The sequence below is a fragment of the Liolophura sinensis genome, chromosome 12 (genome assembly GCF_032854445.1).
Source record: "Liolophura sinensis isolate JHLJ2023 chromosome 12, CUHK_Ljap_v2, whole genome shotgun sequence".
Classification (NCBI taxonomy): Eukaryota; Metazoa; Mollusca; class Polyplacophora; order Chitonida; family Chitonidae; genus Liolophura; species Liolophura sinensis.
Window position 1 is genome coordinate 29,657,075 of NC_088306.1, and position 21,897 is coordinate 29,678,971.

A 21,897-nucleotide genomic window follows, 5' to 3' on the forward strand; every position below is an offset into this window, starting at 1 on the left:
TTACGCACCTGCAGCACAAAACGTCATCAACTTTTGCACCGGCAAGCCAGCGCATAATACAGTGACGTCAACAGCAAGGACTGCCCCGCATCGCTGATCTGGTCATAGACTATTGCGACTTTGTGCACATTTATTGATGAAATTTGTTGTAAATCAATAGCGGACGGCTGAAGGGAAGGCGTAGAGGTGTGGCACAAAGAAGTCCATCAATATGGTAAGTATTTTGCCCACATATATGTCAAGTTTATCGTTGTATTAAAACAAATGCGACCGACTTGTCACTAAAATGTCGCCGTGCATGCGGTGATTGTCATCCATATTATCCAAATACTGAGTGACAACACACACTGCATAATCAACTCTTACTTTTATGCTGGCGTTTGATGCTGGGCAAATTGTATTGTTTGTATTTGTATTTATGACCATACATAAAAAATTTGTAGATCTCATACAGTGAACTGCATAATTAAATACTAGTATCAGAATAAAAAATTAATATTTTCATATGGTTCAGAGATGTGATATAGTATCAGTTATGGATGTTGTCATTTCAATTACACGTGTTAAATATCTCCCATTCAGGAAACACGTATCTATATTTGTACATGTGTTACCAGTTGTGGATACCACATGTTCAAAGCAATAGCACCAGATGGCCTGGAAAATACAGGCTTCGAATTTAGCAACGGCCATTGCCGCCGCTGCCCTGTCACATGGCCGTAATGCCCCTGAAAATGGTGCCTGACCTACACCCACTGTCCGGCCACCGTAAAACAGGAAAGGCCTACCTGCCCTTGACAATAAAAGGATCAATTTTTTTATCATGTCTGTCTGATTTTGTGTTTTGTTCTCGCACCATTATCCTCTTACAGTAAGTTAATCTTTCCAATAATTTACGACAATGCCATACCAGCCTTGATTTGGAAACCATGCCCTCTTAAGTTAAACTTTAAGTGTGTACACATGAAGGTTTCCGATACTACTTTCCCTTTGCAGGAGCAATGTATGAATGATGTGTTGCTGCAGGATGAAAGGTGTGGAACTCTGTGAAAATGCCGTCACACGAGAGTCTAAAGCAAATTAAAACTAAAACGTTGATAAAAGCAGAAAAGAGCACAAAACTGGATGCTTATTTTCTTATAACCAAGTAAATTATTTCTGTTTTAAAATGTATATACATTAATTTCATTTCAACAACAACATGGTTATATACTTTGGCGACCTTGGAAATGACCAGTACAGTACTCCGTACGTCATTAAACACGATCATCACATGTCAGAACAATGTAGTTTTTTGTGAAATGAGGACAAAATGGTTGTCTTAACTTTCCACTACAAATAAATAATCAAATATCTTAGGCTAAATTAGGCCAACAACAAAGACACATGCTACATTATAAGAAGTATATGCTTGGTTACGTGTACTTTTGTGCAACCGGCCCCGATAGCAAAGTTGGTAGAGTGTCTGATCGTGGAGCGGTAGATCCAGGGTCAGTCCTGAGACTTTAGAACGGGAAGTTGCAGCTTCCACACTCGGTGTTCAGCATGGAGGGGATAGTGCAAAGGCTGGTTGACCCATATCAGTATAATGGGTCGGGTGGGGCGGTTTACTTGCCTTCAGAGAGTTGTCTTAGTGAAGCAGCACTAGATGAAAGAGCAGTGGAAATCCGTCCTGCAAAAGAAGGCACAGCAGGATTCATTCGTGATATGACTGAAAAATTGTTAAGTAGGACATTTAACCCCAAGCACTCACTCACTCACTCGCTCACTCACTTTTGTGCAAGAGTGCATTGTGCAACAAGATGCAGGAGCAGAGAAAAATGAATCTGAATTTTTAGAATGGTATTCATGTACACTGTAGTCTATTATGGTCAGAATACCAATATTTCCTAAATTCATATAAAGTCAGAAATAAATTTATGTACTAGGGTAAGTTTATCAACCAAACTTTACTTTCTTTCATTTTACAAACAAATATATAAAATTCATGAAAGTTTCCTGTTTAGAACACTTATGTTCTAATTCAGAAATGTTTCCTAATTTCAACTTTGACCAAACTTGTCATAACATATGTCAAATTCATAGACCTCGAGGTATTTTTTAACATACAAGTAATACTTTGCATCTGTGATCAAATGATTTCTCATGATTAGGCCTTAAGAAATTAATTAAGAAATTTAGAAAACAAATATTTGTACAGAAAGCCACATCTCTGTATAAGTATTATCAGTGGTTTAAAATTTGTTGTTTAGTTAGGATACATTTTAGTTTTGATGAGTACATAAAAACAAATACTCAACTTGTGGTGAGTTGTATTAGCTGATGGCAAGTTACTTTATAAAACACCTAGCCAGGCCAGTGTATTCCCTTGTAAATATTGTTTTCTCTCTAAACTGATGCGCACACAGTTGCCATGTCCACAGCAAACATGTCAAAACTGTAACAATACCCTATAAACCACACAGTACAATTATATGAGATATGAATAGTAATATGAAATAGTAATAATAATGAAAGTAATATGAAATATTGGAGTGTCAGATTAGCCATACCGTCCAGGGGCCTCTGTGGCTCAGTTGGTTAGCATGCTAGCGCAGCGTAATGACCCAGGAATCTCTCACCATTGCAGTGGCTGTGAGTTCAAGACCAGCTCATGCTGGCTTCCTCTCCGGGCGTAAGTGGGAAGGTCTGTTAGCAACCTGTGGATGGTTGTGGGTTTCCCCTGGGCTCTGCCCGGTTTCCACCCATCATAATGCTGGTTGCCGTTGTAGAAGTGAAATATTCTTGAGCACGGCATAAAACACCAATGAAATAAATAAATAAACCATACTGTCCACCAGGTGGCGCTCTGCTGTTAGCGTTCAAGAAAACATGGGACAAGCCATAATGGAAGTTTAGTTGATCATTTTGTGCCAGGGTAATGTTTGCTGCAGGTATCCAGGTAGGGTCCAGTCAGTGACAATCTTGTCAGAGAGAGCTGATAACCCTCTTTTTTAGCTTACCAGCATGTACAGTGTTCACTGAGACGATTGCTGAAAGTATTTATTTCCAAATTTCTGTCTTTGAACATTTTAATTTCTATGTCTTCCAAAGCCAAGTATTTAACAGTGGCTGTGGTTTTTTTATCTGATGTAACATGCCAAGATTTTCATCATATACATCTTGATCTGCTCATCCCAGTGTCTTTGCAGGACGATTTTCATCGTCTACATCTTGATCTGCTCATCCCGGTGTCTTTGCAGGACGATTTTCATCGTCTACATCTTGATCTGCTCATCCCGGTGTCTTTGCAGGACGATTTTCATCGTCTACATCTTGATCTGCTCATCCCGGTGTCTTTGCAGGACGATTTTCATCATCTACATCTTGATCTGCTCATCCCGGTGTCTTTGCAGGACTCTTCTGATTTCTGATTTCAAGCTTGTTATTGTCCAAACTTCTCCACTTTCTTGTTTTTCTTTAGAGAACATTACATTGCATTTTTCTTCTGCCGTGTATTTCAGATGCAGTTCATGCTGCTGTTCAGCCGTCAGGGCAAACTGCGGCTGCAGAAATGGTACGTGGCGCACCAGGATCGGACAAAGAAGAAGATCACAAGAGAGCTTGTCACACTAGTTCTGGCCAGGAAGCCCAAGATGTGCAGCTTTTTGGAATGGAAGGATTTAAAAATAGTCTACAAACGGTATGCTAACAACAAGAAGAATGTTAAAGTGCAAACATTTTTATCTTTGGCTAGTTTGCAAAACTGTATCTGGTTTGTAGATTTGTGGACAGGATTCTTTTTTTCTGACCCACTTTTATACTCTTTAGGCCAAGTAGAAAATCTATTTGGTTCCCTGGGTATTATGAACAGTCCCCAGCATTTTTGTTTTGTCTCTTTCCAAATCTTCTTAAGTTAAGGGAGGTTAAATTCACATAAAATGAAATGACGTGCATTTACTTCTCCTGAGTATTCAGTTATCTCCCCTGAGAATTAATCACCTCAGTCAAAACGGCAGATTTGTCGTTGCTTTGTGTTTAGATACATCTGTATGAGAAAACAAAGTCTATGTAAACCGTAAATCACAGGATTGTTTCACTTTCAAACCTGTGGAAATCTCTTGGCCAGGATAAATGTGGACCAGTCCAGGAAATTTGTTTTGGCAGAATAGAAGTTAAAAGCCTACAAGTACATGTATCTGTAGCAATACGGAACCAAGAGTATAAACCACATGGCCTCGGGGGCTCATGGTGCAGGTTTCAGCCTGGGCAGTTTTCAGACTCACCTGTTGTTTGATTAAGTAGAGCTAAAATATGTCTTATGTTTGTCACTGCGTGTTCACTTTTTTACAAGACCTGTGTTCGCCCAATGCTACGAGCATGTTTGATCTATAACTTAAGTATTGTGACTTTATATTTTCAGATATGCCAGTCTGTATTTTTGCTGTGCAATAGAACCAGAAGATAATGAATTGCTCACATTAGAAGTTATCCATCGCTATGTGGAACTCTTAGATAAATATTTTGGAAGCGTAAGTGTTTGGTTTTTTTTTTTCATGGCTTTTTGATTTTGTTATGCGTTGTTGTTTATGTGGTCTTTGTAAAAAAAAAAACCAAACTATTCCTCTATGCAAGCACAAGTAGTTAGTGAATGATTAAGACACTTGTCTTTCAATCACCAGAGGTTTGGTTTCAATCTGGCCTTTGGCAAGGAATTTATGGAATTTTTCCCATTTTCTTTGGAGCATCCCTGTCAATATGGGAGTCGTGAGGTATGACATTACAACAACAGAGTGATCTCCCTTTGTGACTTGACATCCCTTTACGGTGTGGATGGGTCTGCCAGTTTTAACATGTGAAGGTCTATGGAACATGATATAATTGTCTTAATTCCTCAACCTTTTGGCATTTTGAAAGAGCAACTTTCAGTGCAATATATGTTACAAACCAGTTACAAATAACTAAATAAAAAGTCTTTTTCATTGTGTCGTAACTACAAATTTAGAAGTCCTTGGAATGTTCAAATAAGCGATCATTCTCAATAAATCTCACATAGTGTACTGTTTTGTAGTGTGTGAAAAAAAATTGATTTTTGATTTCGATTTCCATGTCAGAATTAGCATATGTATAAATGGTTTGAATTTGTTCTAAAATATTCTGTGATTTCATGTTTTAGGTTTGTGAGCTGGACATCATTTTTAACTTTGAAAAGGCCTACTTTATGCTGGATGAGTTGATGTTGGGAGGAGAGGTTCAGGAAACAAGTAAAAAGAATGTGCTTAAAGCCATTGCTGCCCAAGATTTATTACAAGAGGTAAGTGTTGACGTCTGGTGGGAACAGGGGGGATAACTCTTTCAGGTAAACTTGATCACAGGGAGGATTAGTCAGTCAAAAAGCAGTGAAATTTTATGAGGAAAATGAGTTCTGAACTCATTAGTCGTGTTTGTTTTATACTCTGGCCTGCATATTAATTGATCCACAGGGTGTTTTGTTAAAAAAAACTGTTAACATTCATTTCTAATTTAGCGAAGGGGAATCACCGAACATTCTCACGTGACTGCAGGAAAATGTTCTATTAGGGCTGGCAAAACAAGATGACTTGAGATTACATTAAGATTTGTAAACAAAATTATTTTTTTTTAATTTAGAAAGTTGAAATTACGTAATTACGTAATAGTGGGCTGCTAGGGTTACATATAGACGTGTAACTTTTTGTTTTTGTAATTTCAATATAAGCAGGCATGAATGCATTTGTGCTTTTCTAACAGCTAAACTTACATGACTAATGTTATTTTTGGTTCTTAATACTTTTTTAATGTTGTAAATGTAGCCGAAGATATCCCCTTGCCCTTCCTGAAATGCAGTAATAATATTTAATGCTAAATGCTTGCCTCTGTTTGTATCTGTAGTTTTCTTCCTACAACCGAACTCATTAATACATATAGTATAGTTGGATTGTATGTAATACACGTATTAGTCAGCTGGAAAATTAGCCCAGACATAAATTTAAGGGTTTGCTGTAGTAAATAGTAAACAGGCATGTTAATACACTGTATATAGAAACAGTGTAAAGAGCAAAAACAACGTGCAAGTGCATTCTTATGTATTGAAGCACAAGCCTTCCTATGCATTGAAGAAAGAGCCTCCCTATGCATTGAAGCAAGAGCCTCCCTATGCATTGAAGCACGAACCTCCCTATGCATTGAAGAAAGAGCCTCCCTATGCATTGAAGCAAGAGCCTCCCTATGCATTGAAGCAAGAGCCTCCCTATGCATTGAAGCATGAGCCTCCCTATGCATTGAAGCTAGAGCCTCCCTATGCATTGAAGCACAAACCTCCCTATGCATTGAAGCAAGAGCCTCCCTATGCATTGAAGCAAGAGCCTCCCTATGCATTGAAGCACGAACCTCCCTATGCATTGAAGCTAGAGCCTCCCTATGCATTGAAGCACGAACCTCCCTATGCATTGAAGCAAGAGCCTCCCTATGCATTGAAGCAAGAGCCTTCCTATGCATTGAAGCAAGAGCCTCCTTCTCCATTTCCTTATTTCAGAATTTACCATATTTTATCAGTTTTAGAGTCTTGCCCTGTAGTTTGTACATGGATGATTGTCTGAATTAATGTAGAGATATGACTCCCAGTATTCATCTGTGTGTGGGTGTGTTTATTCTGTTTCCATATTTGATGGCAGTTTACTAATTACACCCAACAACTAGAGAGTGTCACTGAACAGGTGTGCTCTTGTAAATTTGAAGGAAATTCCTCACAGCTACCTGCCACCCCCCCCCCCTCCTTCCTTCCTCCCCCTCTTTAAAGATGAATGTGCCAGAGTTAGTTCTACACCTATTAGCTATGAGAAGCTCAGTGTGTTTCCTTTACTCTCCTCTACTGCTTTATGCTTGTGCTGTTCAAAGGAAAACTAATTCATACCTGTAAACATTGCATGTACAGTTATGGAAAACTTTTTGTGCTTAACATTAAACTATTTGTGATCTGAAAACAAAGGTGCTGTGTGCCACAAGCGAGATGTATGTATATATAGGTTTAAAAAAGACATAAGAGCAGCCTTTTTGCAAAAGGAGGGCTATGACAAGTTGGCTTGGTGGTGTCTCGAAAATGCTCAAGGCAAATCAAATGAGATTGGCCTACATACATGTACTGAAAACAGGAAAGAGCAGGCCTATGGTATCACGATGCCGATGGAAGAGTAAAAACGGGGCAGTGTGATTGGCCTTGATCAAGATATCAAGTCACGTATTATGGCTGTTGGTTTTTCTAAAATTCATGTTGACCGCAGTATTTTTTCTACAAGCAACACACAGAATGTGTAAGTCAATAATTTATTGTCTAGTCATTCAGTGTGTAGAAGGGTAGTGGAACAAGCTGATTTGTCTGATAGAGTAGAGACTGCAGGACATACACTTTTATATAGAATTGCAATAACTGTGGCTTCTCTTATTTCTGTTCAGTTTGTAATTAATTTTCCACATCAGTGAAATTCAGTTTGTACATGTAATTAACTGTTCACATCTGTGAAATTCAGTTTGTAATTAACTGTCCACATCTGTGAAATTCAGTTTGTGATTAACTGTCCACATCAGTAAAATTCAGCTTGTGATTAACTGTCCACATCTGTGAAATTCATTTTGCAATTAACTGTCCACATCAGTTAAATTCAGTATGTAATTAACTGTCCACATCAGTTAAATTCAGCTTGTGATTAACTGTCTACATCAGTAAAATTCAGAGTGTGATTAACTGTCCACATCAGTGAAATTCAGTTTGTAATTAACTGTCCACATCTGTGAAATTCAGTTTGTAATTAACTGTCCACATCTGTGAAATTCAGTTTGCAATTAACTGTCCTCATCAGTAAAACTCAGATTGTAATTAACCGTCCATATTAGTAAAATTCAGTAGGTAATTAACTGTCCACATCTGTGAAATTCAGCTTGTGATTAACTGTCCACATCAGTGAAATTCAGTTTGTAATTAACTGTCCACATCAGTGAAATTCAGTTTGTAATTAAACTGTCCACATCTGTGAAATTCAGTTTGTAATTAACTGTCCACAACTGTGAAATTCAGTTTGCAATTAAACTGTCCTCATCAGTAAAACTCAGATTGTAATTAACCATCCACATCTGTGAAATTCAGTAGGTAATTAACTGTCCACATCAGTAAAATTCAGCTTGTGATTAACTGTCCACATCAGTGAAATTCAGTAGGTAATTAACTGTCCACATCTGTGAAATTCAGTTTGTAATTAACTGTCCACAACTGTGAAATTCAGTTTGCAATTAACTGTCCTCATCAGTAAAACTCAGATTGTAATTAACCATCCATATCTGTAAAATTCAGTAGGTAATTAACTGTCCACATCTGTAAAATTCAGTAGGTAATTAACTGTCCACATCTGTGAAATTCAGTTTGTAATTAACTGTCCACATCAGTAAAACTCAGATTGTAATTAACCGTCCATATCTGTAAAATTCAGTAGGTAATTAACTGTCCACATCTGTAAAATTCAGTAGGTAATTAACTGTCCACATCTGTGAAATTCAGTTTGTAATTAACTGTCCACATCAGTAAAACTCAGATTGTAGTTAACCGTCCATATCTGTAAAATTCAGTAGGTAATTAACTGTCCACATCAGTAAAATTCAGCCTGTGATTAACTGTCCTCATCAGTAAAACTTGGGTTGTAATTAACTGTCCATATCAGTGAAATTCAGTTAGTAAGTATCTGTCCACCTTGAATTGTTCACACAAGAATAATGAAACTTTCAACTTAAATCATCGTATCGAAATCTTAATTTTGAATGTATTACAGATGACTTTGTTTGTTTCACAGCATCTAGAATAGGATGTAATTTCATGTTTCCACTTCTTGCCAAGCTGTGAACTAAACATTTGCCCAATTTCATGCCTGGCACAATGCTGGGTTTCATTCCTGTGCGTGCTTTTATGTATGTGTGTCTTGACTGTGTACACTGATTGCTGTTTAGAAGTTTATCACAAGTCAGTTTCTACACAAATATCTGGCATCATTAGGAATGAATTGGATAGTAACATTGATTTACCAAATCTGCTATTTACGGTAGTTTAGCTTGTGCCATTTTCCTACTTTTTACTTTCAACTTGTTTGAACAGTGGTGTTTTATTTCTTTGAACCATTAGGCCACAGTCATTTTAACAGTACTACACTATTCTTTGAGTGGCACTTCACTGGTCCCTTGAACTTTAATGCTGTAGTTCTTTGCATAGTGCAACACTACATATAGTTCTTTAAACAGATTTAGTTCCTTGAACAGTGGTGCATTATTTCCTCAAAAGTACTGCTCTTGTTTCTTGAACAGTGCTGCTCTAGTTCCTTGAACAGAGCTGTTGTAGTTCCTTGAAGAAGGCTGCTGTAGTTCCCTGAACAGTGCTGTTGTAGTTCCTTGAAGAAGGCTGCTCTAGTTCCCTGAACAGTGCTGCTGTAGTTCCTTGAAGAAGGCTGCTGTAGTTCCTTAACAGTGCTGCTGTAGTTCCTTGAAGAAGGCTGCTGTAGTTCTGTGAACACTGCTGCTCTAGTTCCCTGAACAGCGCTGCTCTAGTTCCTTGAACAAAGTTGCTTATCTTCCTTAAACACTGCTGTTCCAGTTCAATGAATGGTACAGCCTTGAACAATACTACTTAATATTAAATCATTTACCACAGAATCATGACTTGATGTCCAGTTTTTGTTTTTCATTATAGTACATTTCCTGTATTTGGTGAACAACTGATAATGCTATTGTACAGCAGGTGTTTTCTAGACGTCACTCTATGCACACGTTAGGAGCCTTGGCAGGGGTATTTAGGGGTACAGGTAATTTTGGGTTTCAGTTAACCCTAACTCACATGGTGTATTAAAGACCTGATGCAATATATTCTATAAAAACACTTTGTATAGAGAGAGAATTGCAAAGCCACAGTTAGATTTTTGTTGGATATGGTACACACCTGAAACAGAACTCCATCAGAGTTTGTAATTGAATTCTATTATTAAATGTGAATTTTTTTTTCAATGTCCTTCAATTCTAAAACTAAGTAATAGTTACACAGATAATTCTGACAAGATGTCTGGTAAAGGGTCACGGTGACTGTTGTACAATACAATGTGTTTTGACATCCAGTGAGCTTTCTTAGACGGGTGATCAAAAGAACATGTAACTCTCTGAAAAAGGAGGTTTCAAAAAGATTGATTTTAACAGAAAAATTTCCAATACACTGCTGTATATTTATAACTGGTCCTACCCATTAATGCCATGCAAGTATTGGACAGGAATTACATTCAATTTCTGCCCTTCATCGATCAGTGTTGCATCACAAAAGATGGAAAAAAAATTTGTATCCATGTTACTTTTTGACAAAATTTGACCTCAAGTTTGCTCTCACTTTTAGTGAAACTACATGTTTCATGTGAAACAAAATGTTGCTCAATAATGACATGATGTACAATCTTTATGTGTGTACATCACTCTTCTTTTTCTAGAGAGCTACTAGGCTACAGCTGTTGCTTGCTGTCTTACATACATGTACATGTAGATGGAGTGTATATAGAGAAGCCATTGGTTCCATGGTTTTAAGTTTACGTGTTTTTCTTTTTCTCTCCAAGGACGAGGCTTTAGAATCGGCACTGAAAGAATATGGCCTCACCTAAGCTTACTGCGATGCCGGTAGTACTAGATGTGTCTCAACAATGACTCGCTTCATTTTCATTGGTTCATGTGACTTTAAATCAGTTACCTTCGTAGTTGTTGTTTCTGATTGTTTGTAATTTTTTTCTTTTCTTTTTTTTTTTTTTCATGTGATATTGCATTTTCTTGAAGTTAACCTTCAACATTCATGTTTTTTGTTTCTTTTTATGCTTGATTTCACGTTTTAGTGATACGCATTTAAACATGAAAATTTACAAGCCTAGATATTGTCCCCACAGATTTACTGCTGAGTATTTATGATTTATGCGCAAAAAGTTGAGAATTTTCAGTAGAAACTTGAAGTGTGATATGAATATGTCAGATTTTGAAGACATATGCATCCAAATACCTGTGACGACGTAGTGATGCGTGTAAGGAGCAGATTATGCAAGACCACGTTAATTTTCCATTTCCATGTTTATGCATCTTCATTTGTGCACTTACTAGTTGATACACGTCTAGAATTCTTGAGTTTAGATAAACATTTGAAAAAAAAAATGGCTTGAATTGAGGAAGAAAAGTCAGTAATGCTATGATAATAGATTGTAAATTGAGTTGAAAAGATTTCTTGAATATACATGTACATTGTCATTCTAGCTGCAGGAATAACAACGTTGTGATATACATATTTTCAGCTATCTAACCAGTAATATCCTAAGTTCTCGGTGACAAATTGTTGAACTTGACCCTGGCAGATTTTGTGTATGTTTTGATTATGTCATAAACAAGATACAAGTTTAAAACTACATGCAGTAGTGTTAGGCATTTTAAAACTTTTTTAATCCCACATTCACATTTTTAGGGGTTTTTTTTTCCTTTCTTCTTACAGAATATTGTAAAATATGCTTATCCCTTTTTTTGGCGGGGGGTGTAAGGAGGGGTGGGGGGGGGGGTTTGTGGGTACAGTGTTGGAGGGGACTAGGGAGAAGGAAAGAGGTTGGGACAAAATGTCTTTTTTTGATAGATCAGTGTACAGTTCTGTCTTCACAGTTGTGCTTTAAAAAACACAGCACACACAAATAAAGATTAAATAAATGAACGCACATCTACAGGGTAAGTGTACATTTACAACCAAAATTGGGGGAGATGAACTTTGCTGTAAGCTCTAGGAGCAGATTTTGAATGATGGTTGATATGTGCAATTTAATCTTGTGATAATTACATGTAGACCATTTTCTAACACTTGAAATTCAAGTCAGTCCCTCAGAGAGTTAAGCTCGGTTATGCTCATGTGAATAACCTGAGTGCCATGGCCACATTCTTAAAGTTACTGTATAGGTTTCATACAGCCAGGAATGTACTACGGTCATTATTCAACCTTTTCACGTGTTCACAAGGTATTTATTCAAGCATATTCTGAAGGCATTATTCTGTGTTGGCTTATATGAAGCCCTGACACTGACCAGTCCAACCAAGATAGTTTTGTTTCCAAAATCAAATTAAAAATGTGCTTAAATTGCACTGAAAGTTGCTTTCATATGCGAAATGGTTGAGGAGTTAGGGTTGCTGCCTCACTGCTTCACCACTGTGGAATCGGAGTGACTTACATGTATTTGCAACTACAAGCGGCCAAGTGGAGTTCTACTAAAAGGTTTACCAGTAAACACAAAATTTCTGCTATGTACTCCACGATAGTGTTCTGGATGTGGTTGGCAACAATGACAGTTTTACCGAAGTTTCCAGGCTGTATGAAAACTCGGCTGTTCAAAAGGAAATCGATATGAGGAAGGTTTCTCATTGTAAAAGTCAGTGTGTGATGCCACTTCACAAGTTCTATAAGTTATATTCATGAGGGCGAGATCATAACATGGGAGATTTCTCAGTCATTTCTAGGAAAGTGATCGTGGACAATAATTTGTTATTTTTAAATCTATTTGTACTGGATAGTATCATGATTTTAATATGTCAGGCAACTTTTTACATGTTTCAGATTTAGCAAATACCAAAATGTACATACGCATTTTTATGCCAAACTAATCTATATGGAAACCTACTATTACTTTCTCAACAATCATGTTATGTTTTTGTGCGACAATTTCCATTAAGGCTTCTATAATCAGCTTGCTTTGTCTATACATTAACTCCACTTGCTAAACATTGCGTGCTTTCCTTTACCTGCCTCACAGGCATTAAAAAAAGCCACAAAAAAGCAACAAAAAACAGTTTCCAGCTAACTCTTGCCATGCCAATGATGCCTTCTGTTACTGTATCACATTTTGTCTTTTGTTTTTAATATTGTTATGTGCGCGTTTTCATGAAGTTTTGTGAACGTTTCATTGTCTGATCCATTGCTGTCCTTTCTCTCTGTCCCCCGTGTTTTTGCAGGAGGAAACCCCACAGGGGTTCTTTGAAGATCATGGGCTGGGTTGAAGCATGCTGTTGACTGCATGAAGTTCCGGGCCACTTCTAATGCTTCCAGTCATATTCATTGCTATCTTGACAAATTATATAAGCTATTGGAGAAAAAAAGAAAAAAAAAAGAATTAACAAGAGTGCACCATGACAAATCCTCTTACCTTTGTTCCCACCTTTAAGAACTTTGCTTCAGTTAAAATTTATTTACATGGAGCAAATGCTGGCATCCTGTCATCATGCAAAGAAATGTAATTTTTTCTTTATTTAACGAAACAGTTTGGTTAATGTAAAAATTGCAGCTGGCACATATACAAACCAGCAGTGTTCTTGGTATGGTTGAAAACTGCCAGCATTTGGTTTACATGGGGATGAGCTTTGACTGATTGTTTGATTTAGAAAATAGACCAGAGTGCTTCCATTTCTTATTTGACTAGAACAGAAATTTGTGTGAATATTCTGTTCTTGAAATAAACCATAGATATGTGTTTGTCATGCGAATTCTCCCTGCATATCTAATACAAGTTTTTTCCTGTTGTCTAATCTAACATCTGCTGTTCTGTAGCATGGTTATTTACTCGAAAGTCTATTTTTATGTTATTTCAATTTGTAGATTTTTTATACAGAATTTAGCATAATACACTTTTTTCGTTTTTTTTTTTTTAGTTACAGTTTATTAAAATGTATGCTATTTCAGAAGTTGTGTGCCACTTTAAGTACATGTATGACATACTTGCTTAGGAAAGTTTTTGCGTATTTCAGAAAAAATTTTTTTTTTCCATTTTAAACATCACATATAAAATTAAATCACATTTTGAATTCATAACAGTAAATGGTTTCAATTTACATCTAATTTGTGCCTTGACCTAAAAAAATATTCCATGACCTTTTCTTGTGTTTTTATGATAGTAAAAAATTTTAAATGCTATTTTAGCCAACTGTGGGTTATCCCTTCAGGTAGAGATATTACCCTAAATGACCATAAATTTTGTCCAAGACCAACCTGCCCATTTTTCCAGATTCAGAGAGGTCTATTGATTCTAGAAAGGTTTTGAGGTTTGCTTGGAACATGGAATGATATTGTACTGGAAAATTGTAAGTTTCAGCACCAAAAATTAATATTTTGTAACATTTCTTTGCCTGTAAAATGCATCTTACAGGCGAAATTTTAGGTTGTTTAGGGTATATATATCAATTATATTTACATATTTATATATATATATATATATATATACACACATACACTGACCATGACATTATAACCATTTACATTCATCCTTAGTTTCCCTGACTTCACAGATCGAATTGTCTTTTTTGGCAGCCTGGTTTTTGCTGACTTTTTAACAGCTGATTTCACATCGACCCTAATTTCTTTAGCTTAAAAGCATTTTTTATTGCACAATGTTTCATTCTGAGATTACCTCCCTTGAATAGCTATACACAGTCTATGTACAGTAAATATTGGGTGACATTGTCTAATTTAAAAAAGAAAAAGGAAGATAAGGATGTATTGTTTTCATAAAAGAAATGTGAAGACATTATATAAAACAAAGAAAACGTGGTTGTGTATGGTCGTGAAATTATTTGAAACAGGCATACAATAAAAAAATATTTGCATAAATGATCTAAAATTTTGGCCACTTTTAAGCTACTCATTTTTCTGGAAACTTAGAGTTCTGTTGATCTAAGAATGGTGTTTTTCAGGTTTGTTTGGAAAGTGGTATGACTGGAAAAACATACATTTGAACAATAATAATACATGTAATATTTCATCAGTGTTATTTACCTTTCCAAATGGACCTCTTTAGGGCGAATAATAAAGGCCAAGACGTACCAGAGGTGTCTTGGAAGACGTTATTCTTTACTTTTATATCGAGACGCTGAGATGAGCCCAGTCAGTGCTTAGAAGATCATTTTTTCAACAAATTATTCACCATTAAACCTGTTTATTAAATCCTGAAGAGGGTAGAAAAAGAGAAGAAAGTCTTATAATTTGTGGGACATTTTGATTAGCCCAGCAATTTTGCCTGGTGATGACATATTTACACAATCTTTGTAAAACAGGAATTTCATTTAAAAAGATCACCTTAAGATTGGAGAAAAATAAAGAGGTGGGTTTTCTGTTATATTTTCATTCTGTTTTGGATTTTTTGTTTTGGTGCGGGCTATACTGTAAAACAAAATAAATTGGTGTTGCCTAAAAGGTGTAGGGTTACCATGGCAAAGCTTACAACACCACCCTTAGCAACAGCAGCATAGGGTGTACAAGAAGACCAATTTACCACTGCAAAGCTTACAACACCACCCTTAGCAACAGCAGCCTAGGGTGTACAAGAAGACCAATTTACCACCGCAAAGCTTACAACACCACCCTTAGCAACAGCAGCCTAGGGCGTACAAGAAGACCAATTTACCACGGCAAAGCTTACAACACCACCCTTAGCAACAGCAGCCTAGGGCGTACAAGATGACCAAGTTACCATGGCAACGCTTACAACACCACCCTTAGCAACAGCAGCCTAGGGTGTACAAGAAGACTAATTTACCACTGCAAAGCTTACCACACCACCCTTAGCAACAGCAGCCTAGGGTGTACATGACGACAAAGTTACCACGGCAACGCTTACAACACCACCCTTAGCAACAGCAACAACAACAACACTCAGCCCATAATCTTCCCTGTGCTAAGACCCACGTGATGTCAGTGACCGTGTTACCAGTTTTTGTGTTGTTGTTTTCAGTGTTGTACATTTTTGTCCGTTGAACTCGTCATGGGGCTTGGAATTTATCAAGATTGCATGATTTAAAAGCGCTCCTATTATTGGTATTAGCATTTCACTGTTCATGTCTGTAGAATTTATGATTTGACAGGGTTTTATTCTTTCTTTCTTTCTCTTCTTGTTGTTCATTTTCAGTTCACGGGTTATGAGTTTTTCTTGTACAGTTTATTTAACCGTGTTACACACATTGCTGTGGTGATCTGTAACTGAGTTTACTAGCATGACGTGATGTTGGGAGGGTAAGAAACTCCATCATGCCGTTGCCTTTCCTTACACTTGCACTTGTTCTGTTTTTGTTTCATTTTCTACTGTTCACTGGTAATTTCAGTCTTCTCTGTCTCGTTCCATTCATAGGACTCCGACGAACCTAAAAGTATTCTTGAAGAAATGGGAATAACAGCCTTCAGCTAAGCCAACCGGCTGCTTTCTTTGATTCTCCAGTCACATAACTTCAGCTACCAAGCTGGCCAATGAAGGCATTGACATGATTGTCATGTGATTTATATCCTATTTGAAATAGCCAATCACCTTTTGAGAAATGTCAAGTTGCTGCTGACCAATCAAAGTGCATGCACTTAACTTGTCTTCTTTAACTGATGAATGAACTTGTATTCTAGCCAATCAAAACTGTTGTAGTGCTTCCAAGCAAGACTAAAAGGCCTGAACTTTTTATCTCTGAATTAAAACGAATGATGGATGACAAAAGATTTAATACTATCTTGATCTTTTCAAAGAAAATGACTTCAGTAATTTCTACTTTTGTTCCTAATTGTCCCCTGCATGTTTGTTGTTTTGTCTGGTCATGACACACCCTTACAAAAAGTAAATGTTATACACCAGTCACACTTGACCTCACCACCTTCAATACATTTAAGCTGGGTTGGTCTGTCTCATTAATGTTGTGGTGATGGAGAAATGACGCATCCTGTAGATGTTGGTGAAAGTATCACAGGTCAGTAAACTCTGTTTTTTGTTGGATTTGAATTCATTGGTTGAGGCCATCCACACAACAAGTGCAAGAATTTGCTGTCAAAGCTGGGTCAACATGTACTGGCTTTTCAACAGAATTTTGCATCTGTAGAAGGGCACAAATTAGATTAAAATGTAAGGGTATTTAAAGGGAAATTGTTATTAAAGAAAGCACTGAATAACTTGAAATTTAATCTCAGAAAGAGCATCAAAACTTAAAGTAAGAGATGCGTTGCATTCCTAATTTTTGAGAAGAAATTTTTTCTCAAAAAGCCAGATTTTTGTAAATTTGGAATTACCAGTTCTCATTATCAAAACAAAATTTGTTGGTTGTCCTATCTGGAAGGAATCTCATTTTGTTTTTTTCTGTTTTTTTGTTTTTGGCATTTGAAGTTAAAACAGGACAATGTGTGTGTGCATGATTTTTGGATTGAACAATTCCTAGATATCTAATAACCTCACAAAACACCAGAAATACACTCTAGAAAATAAGTTGTGCTGAAAAAGTAAACTTCTAATCTCAGGATAGCAACAAGTTCATAGCTTAAACGTTGACATTCCAATCTTTCATTTTATTTACAACTTACATGATTATATATTTGACTGTACTGGTTATAACAATTTTTCATTTTGACCCCAGATATAAAAAGGTTGTTTTTTTTTTAAACATGATATATCCTCACAGGCTTCTTGGCGAAGGGCATAAACTTTGTGTTAGGCGACACAAACAGTTTAACATGGTGACATGTTCCATGTCCGTTTTCAACTGGTTAGTCAAAAGCTTGTCAAACACAAGAGCTTAAGATCACCCTTCTCATCAGGTCGTAAGTGCTTGTATTTGCAGAATAATGCCCACGAAGGCTTAGCTGAAGTTAGATTCCTGTCGTAACTTGTAGGCTGGGTCTGTCCAAAGTCATACGGCCATCAACAACTGGGACCAGTTGAGTTGAGTTGTGTTTTAAGCTCTTAGATATGCCAAGCTTTAGCAAAGTGGCTTTTCCATAAGGATGAGTGGCATTGTACAAGTCTGATTTTCTTATTCAGGTAGGACATTTTTGAACATCTATCAAATTTTTAAGAAAAAAATTAGATTTTCAAATTATACAAGTTTTGAAATACATCTGGTGCATTTTGTGAAACAGATAGCCCAAATTGTTCTTTTTTGTCTTATTTTGAAGTTTTTATGAAAGGTCAATTTAAAAATACACATTTCAATCATGGTAAAGCAAATATTGTAAAGTTCTTAAAATTATGGTAATAAGTATAATAGTACATTGTGCTGGATGGAGTGTCAACTTAATGAATTGTGTGGAGTTGTTTTTCAGAAGTAGTTCTGTTGAAGCTTTAATTGTTAGATCTCTATGGTAACTACAAATTGTGGCAGTCTCATGGAAGTATGTGGGTTGTTTTTTATTAGTTGAGTCCATCAATATTACAGATATGTATTTTCCTGTCATGATTTCATGCTGTATTCCACTATATCTTTGTATGCAAATTTTGGAAACCTTAATATATCAATTGCAACACTTGGAGGTTTTTGTGACATGTTAACTGTAATTCTCCAACCTTTTCGCATGTTGCAAGGTGTTTATCCAAGCATATTCTGAAAACATTGTTCTGTGTTGACGGACAAAATTACACTTTTTGTAAAGTTCTCAAATTGGCCAATCCAACCAATGTAGTTTTTTTCTACAAAATCAGATTAAAAATGTTGATAAATTGCACTGAAAGTTGCTCTTTCATATGCGACAAGGTTGAGGAATTAGGCTATTTTCAGATATACTCATTGAATTACAGTTTAACTGAAATCATTTTACCTGTAGGTTTCTTTCTTTGACTTATATAGACAGAAGTACTGGTATGACAGATTACACTGGTTGCAGGTTTCGTCCAAGAGTTTTCAACAGTGGTTTACTCAACCAGCCTTTTTTTTTTTTTTTGTTAGTGTGAATAAGTGCTTGTATAATCCTGCATGAAGTTTGTGGAGACCACTTCTCACCAGTATGCCACATGTGGGAAAGTTCACCAGTAACTAGCCAGTAGTCCCTGGTTCCCTCCAGGCACTTCATTCTCCATCATTTTAGTGAAAAAGTCATGCGTATGGCATAAAATAATCAACCAATCGTGACCAAATCTGCAGCTAAATTTTCTTCTAAAAGACCGACTTGTATGTAAGTCCCAGTTGAGGGTTTGGGGTCTGATCATAGACCAGCATATAGAAAGGTACAGTTAATAGTAAAAGTGAAGAAATTGTTATTTAGTTGTAAGATACTTCGATAACTGTTATATTTATGGAACAAGATATTTGGACTTTTATTTCTGAAAGGTGGGAACAAAGGGTTTCAGCTTGTTGGGATTATTGGCTATGTTTAAATTAGACCTATTCCATCAATTAGAATTTGGAACAACAATTTTTCAATGAACAACTTATACACCAAGTGTAATATCAAGACAGCACTTTCGAAATTTAAATTACAAACTAAGCATTATGCTCTTTTAGATTATCTGGTCAGAAAGTGGGACGAGTGTTTGTCCAAAGGGACATGACAGAGTCTTCAGGTAGAGGTGGAGGTTTATTGTTGCAATAGCCAGTAATCCCTTTAGTTTTTCTTCCTTTTTTAGTCCTGCAGTTCCGTAATTGTCAAGTCTTTCTGTCCGGGATAAAGATAATCTGTATGAATGGTACATGTGTATTCTGTATATTGTTATGGCTATTGACACCAGTTGTGGCACACATAGTTATGATTAAACTTTATAACATTTGAACACTAAGCTCTTCGTTGTGTTTTGTCGTCTTTCACATGGTGATTCTTAACTCATACCCCATGCAGGTATAGAAGCTGGGGTCACTACTATGGAGCAAGTTCTTGTTTCTTTCAGTAACCCATCGTGTTCCTGGGGCCTGGGATAGTGAGCAGAGGAATATATTTATTCATTTGATTGTTGTGTTTTGCCATATCCAACAATTCTTTGTACGTGGGAAGGCCTTCCAGCAACCTGTGAACGTCCCTGGGTTTTACCCTGGGTCTGCCCAGTTTCCTTCCACCAAAATGCTTTAAGTGTAATATTCTTGAGTGCAGCAGCTTTTGGGATGCAGTGAGAGATAGACCAGACATCGTCAACACTTTAGTGGGATGCAGTGAGAGATAGACCAGACATCGTTAACACTTGAGTGGAATGCTGTGAGAGATAGACCAGACATCGTCAACACTTTAGTGGGATGCAGTGAGAGATAGACCAGACATCGTCAACACTTTAGTGGGATGCAGTGAGAGATAGACCAGACATCGTCAACACTTTAGTGGGATGCAGTGAGAGATAAACCAGACATTGTCAACACTTTAGTGGGATGCAGTGAGAGATAGACCAGACATCGTCAACACTTGAGTGGAATGCTGTGAGAGATAGACCAGACATCGTCAACACTTTAGTGGGATGCAGTGAGAGATAAACCAGACATCGTCAACACTTTAGTGGGATGCAGTGAGAGATAGACCAGACATCGTCAACACTTTAGTGGGATGCAGTGAGAGATAAACCAGACATCGTCAACACTTGAGTGGAATGCTGTGAGAGATAGACCAGACATCGTCAACACTTGAGTGGAATGCAGTGAGAGATAGACCAGACATCGTCAACACTTGAGTGGAATGCAGTGAGAGATAGACCAGTCCATGCTATTCTGGGTATGGCAGACTTTTTCAAGTGTGACCAAAACTGTAGGGTTTTCCTCCTCTTCAAGCTATTCAGTTTTAATTGTCAAGCTGTATCTTTTAACATTTGTTATCCTCTAGGACTACAAAGTAATGACATTTTAACCTTAAACATCTGACATTGTGGAGCTGTTTTCAGTGCTTATGAACCCTTTTTTTCATCTGGAATTATTTCCTGATAAAGGTGATAATTTCTCAGTGAGGAATATCAGTCTTTATTTTGACTGGGACATAAGAATGTGCTCACAAATGTTTCACTCTCAGCACTGGCCAGTTTTGTAGGTTGAGGGAACCAGAATCTTACACCGCTATTTTGATCATCATGATGGCGTCTGCATGCAGCAAGCTAATCCGAGTGCAAACATATGTATAGTACGTATGTGTGTATTCTGAGGATTTTAAAACTGTCCTTAAAAACAGTTTTTTAGTCAAATAATGATGATCCAAGAGTCATTCAGTGTGTTTGCATATATTGTGTCTTGTGGCAGGTGCCTCTCTGAATCACAACATCAAAAGACACCAGACACGACACCTATGCCGGCACAGTGTACCGCACTGTACAGATGGTTACAATGAAACTTTTTTTTTTGCACCTAACTTTACTTAAGCTTGTTAGAAACTACCAGTTGTGGTCCTAGTTGTGGCTTCCTCAAGTTTTAATATCACTCTTGTATCACTGCCGATATATTAAATGTCAACACAACAGCACCAAAGTCTCACTGAATTGGCGGCGGCAAAAAGAAATGCTGATCTAAAGACACAATTTGCTGGCAATTACGACAACTTTTGCTGAATGCCGTCGCGAATTACTAAGGCTGAATAATCAAGAGGTATAAATAACTGTTGTACATCTAGGTAAATCCAGTGACAGGACTTCCTGTGGTATGTTACATGTGATACATAACTCTTGTAGCTACATGGGAACAGTTGATCGACTGGAGTAAAAAAGCTGGCTAAATGGTTTTTCACTTTAAATGATGGTTTATGGGTGGAGGAAATCAGACAGACCACCTCACTGATCAAGTGCCAGCAAACCAGCACTTTTAACCATCAGAGGCAGCAAAAGTTCCTCTGTGTGAACAACCACCTCAATGATCAAGTGCCAGCAAATCAGCACTTTTAACCATCAGAGGCAGCAAACGTTAAACTGTGTGAACAACCACCTCAATGATGAAGTGCCAGTAAATCAGCACTTTTAACCATCAGAGGCAGCAAACGTTAAACTGTGTGAACAACCACCTCAATGATGAAGTGCCAGCAAACCAGCACTTTTAACCATCAGAGGCAGCAAATGTTAAACTGTGTGAACAAATCTTTACTTTAGCAAAGTACACAGGTTCAAATGCATTTATGGCAAAACAACAACAAAAACATGTCAT

The 21,897-nt window shown here is 37.0% G+C and overlaps 1 protein-coding gene across 5 annotated transcripts; it reads left to right on the top strand.

Annotated features, from left to right (window-relative positions):
- The first annotated feature begins 77 nt into the window (after window positions 1-77).
- On the top strand, window positions 78-19,577 carry LOC135479050 (AP-1 complex subunit sigma-2). 5 transcript variants are annotated; one of them, XR_010445815.1, is made up of 6 exons: window positions 78-214; window positions 3,504-3,682; window positions 4,403-4,511; window positions 5,156-5,293; window positions 10,623-10,728; window positions 13,030-14,233. XR_010445815.1 is itself a non-coding variant. In XM_064758767.1 (6 exons), exons 1-5 carry the CDS (start codon window positions 212-214, stop codon window positions 10,665-10,667), a joined length of 474 nt encoding a protein of 157 aa, XP_064614837.1. In that variant the 5' UTR covers window positions 78-211; the 3' UTR covers window positions 10,668-10,683; window positions 16,191-19,577. The 5 variants fall into 5 exon arrangements, 4 of the variants coding, with proteins under 4 accessions (XP_064614837.1, XP_064614836.1, XP_064614835.1 ...); XM_064758767.1 differs by lacking the exon at window positions 13,030-14,233 and adding an exon at window positions 16,191-19,577 and having other exon boundaries at window positions 10,623-10,683; XM_064758766.1 differs by having other exon boundaries at window positions 10,623-10,683.
- Window positions 19,578-21,897: the final 2,320 nt, after the last annotated feature.

Bases quoted from the DNA above. Each gene is read 5' to 3' on its own strand.
- LOC135479050 (XM_064758765.1), top strand. The intron at 3,683-4,402 runs GTATGCTAACAA...TTATATTTTCAG, and splicing joins TTAAAAATAGTCTACAAACG to ATATGCCAGTCTGTATTTTT. The intron at 5,294-16,190 runs GTAAGTGTTGAC...TTCCATTCATAG, and splicing joins CCCAAGATTTATTACAAGAG to GACTCCGACGAACCTAAAAG.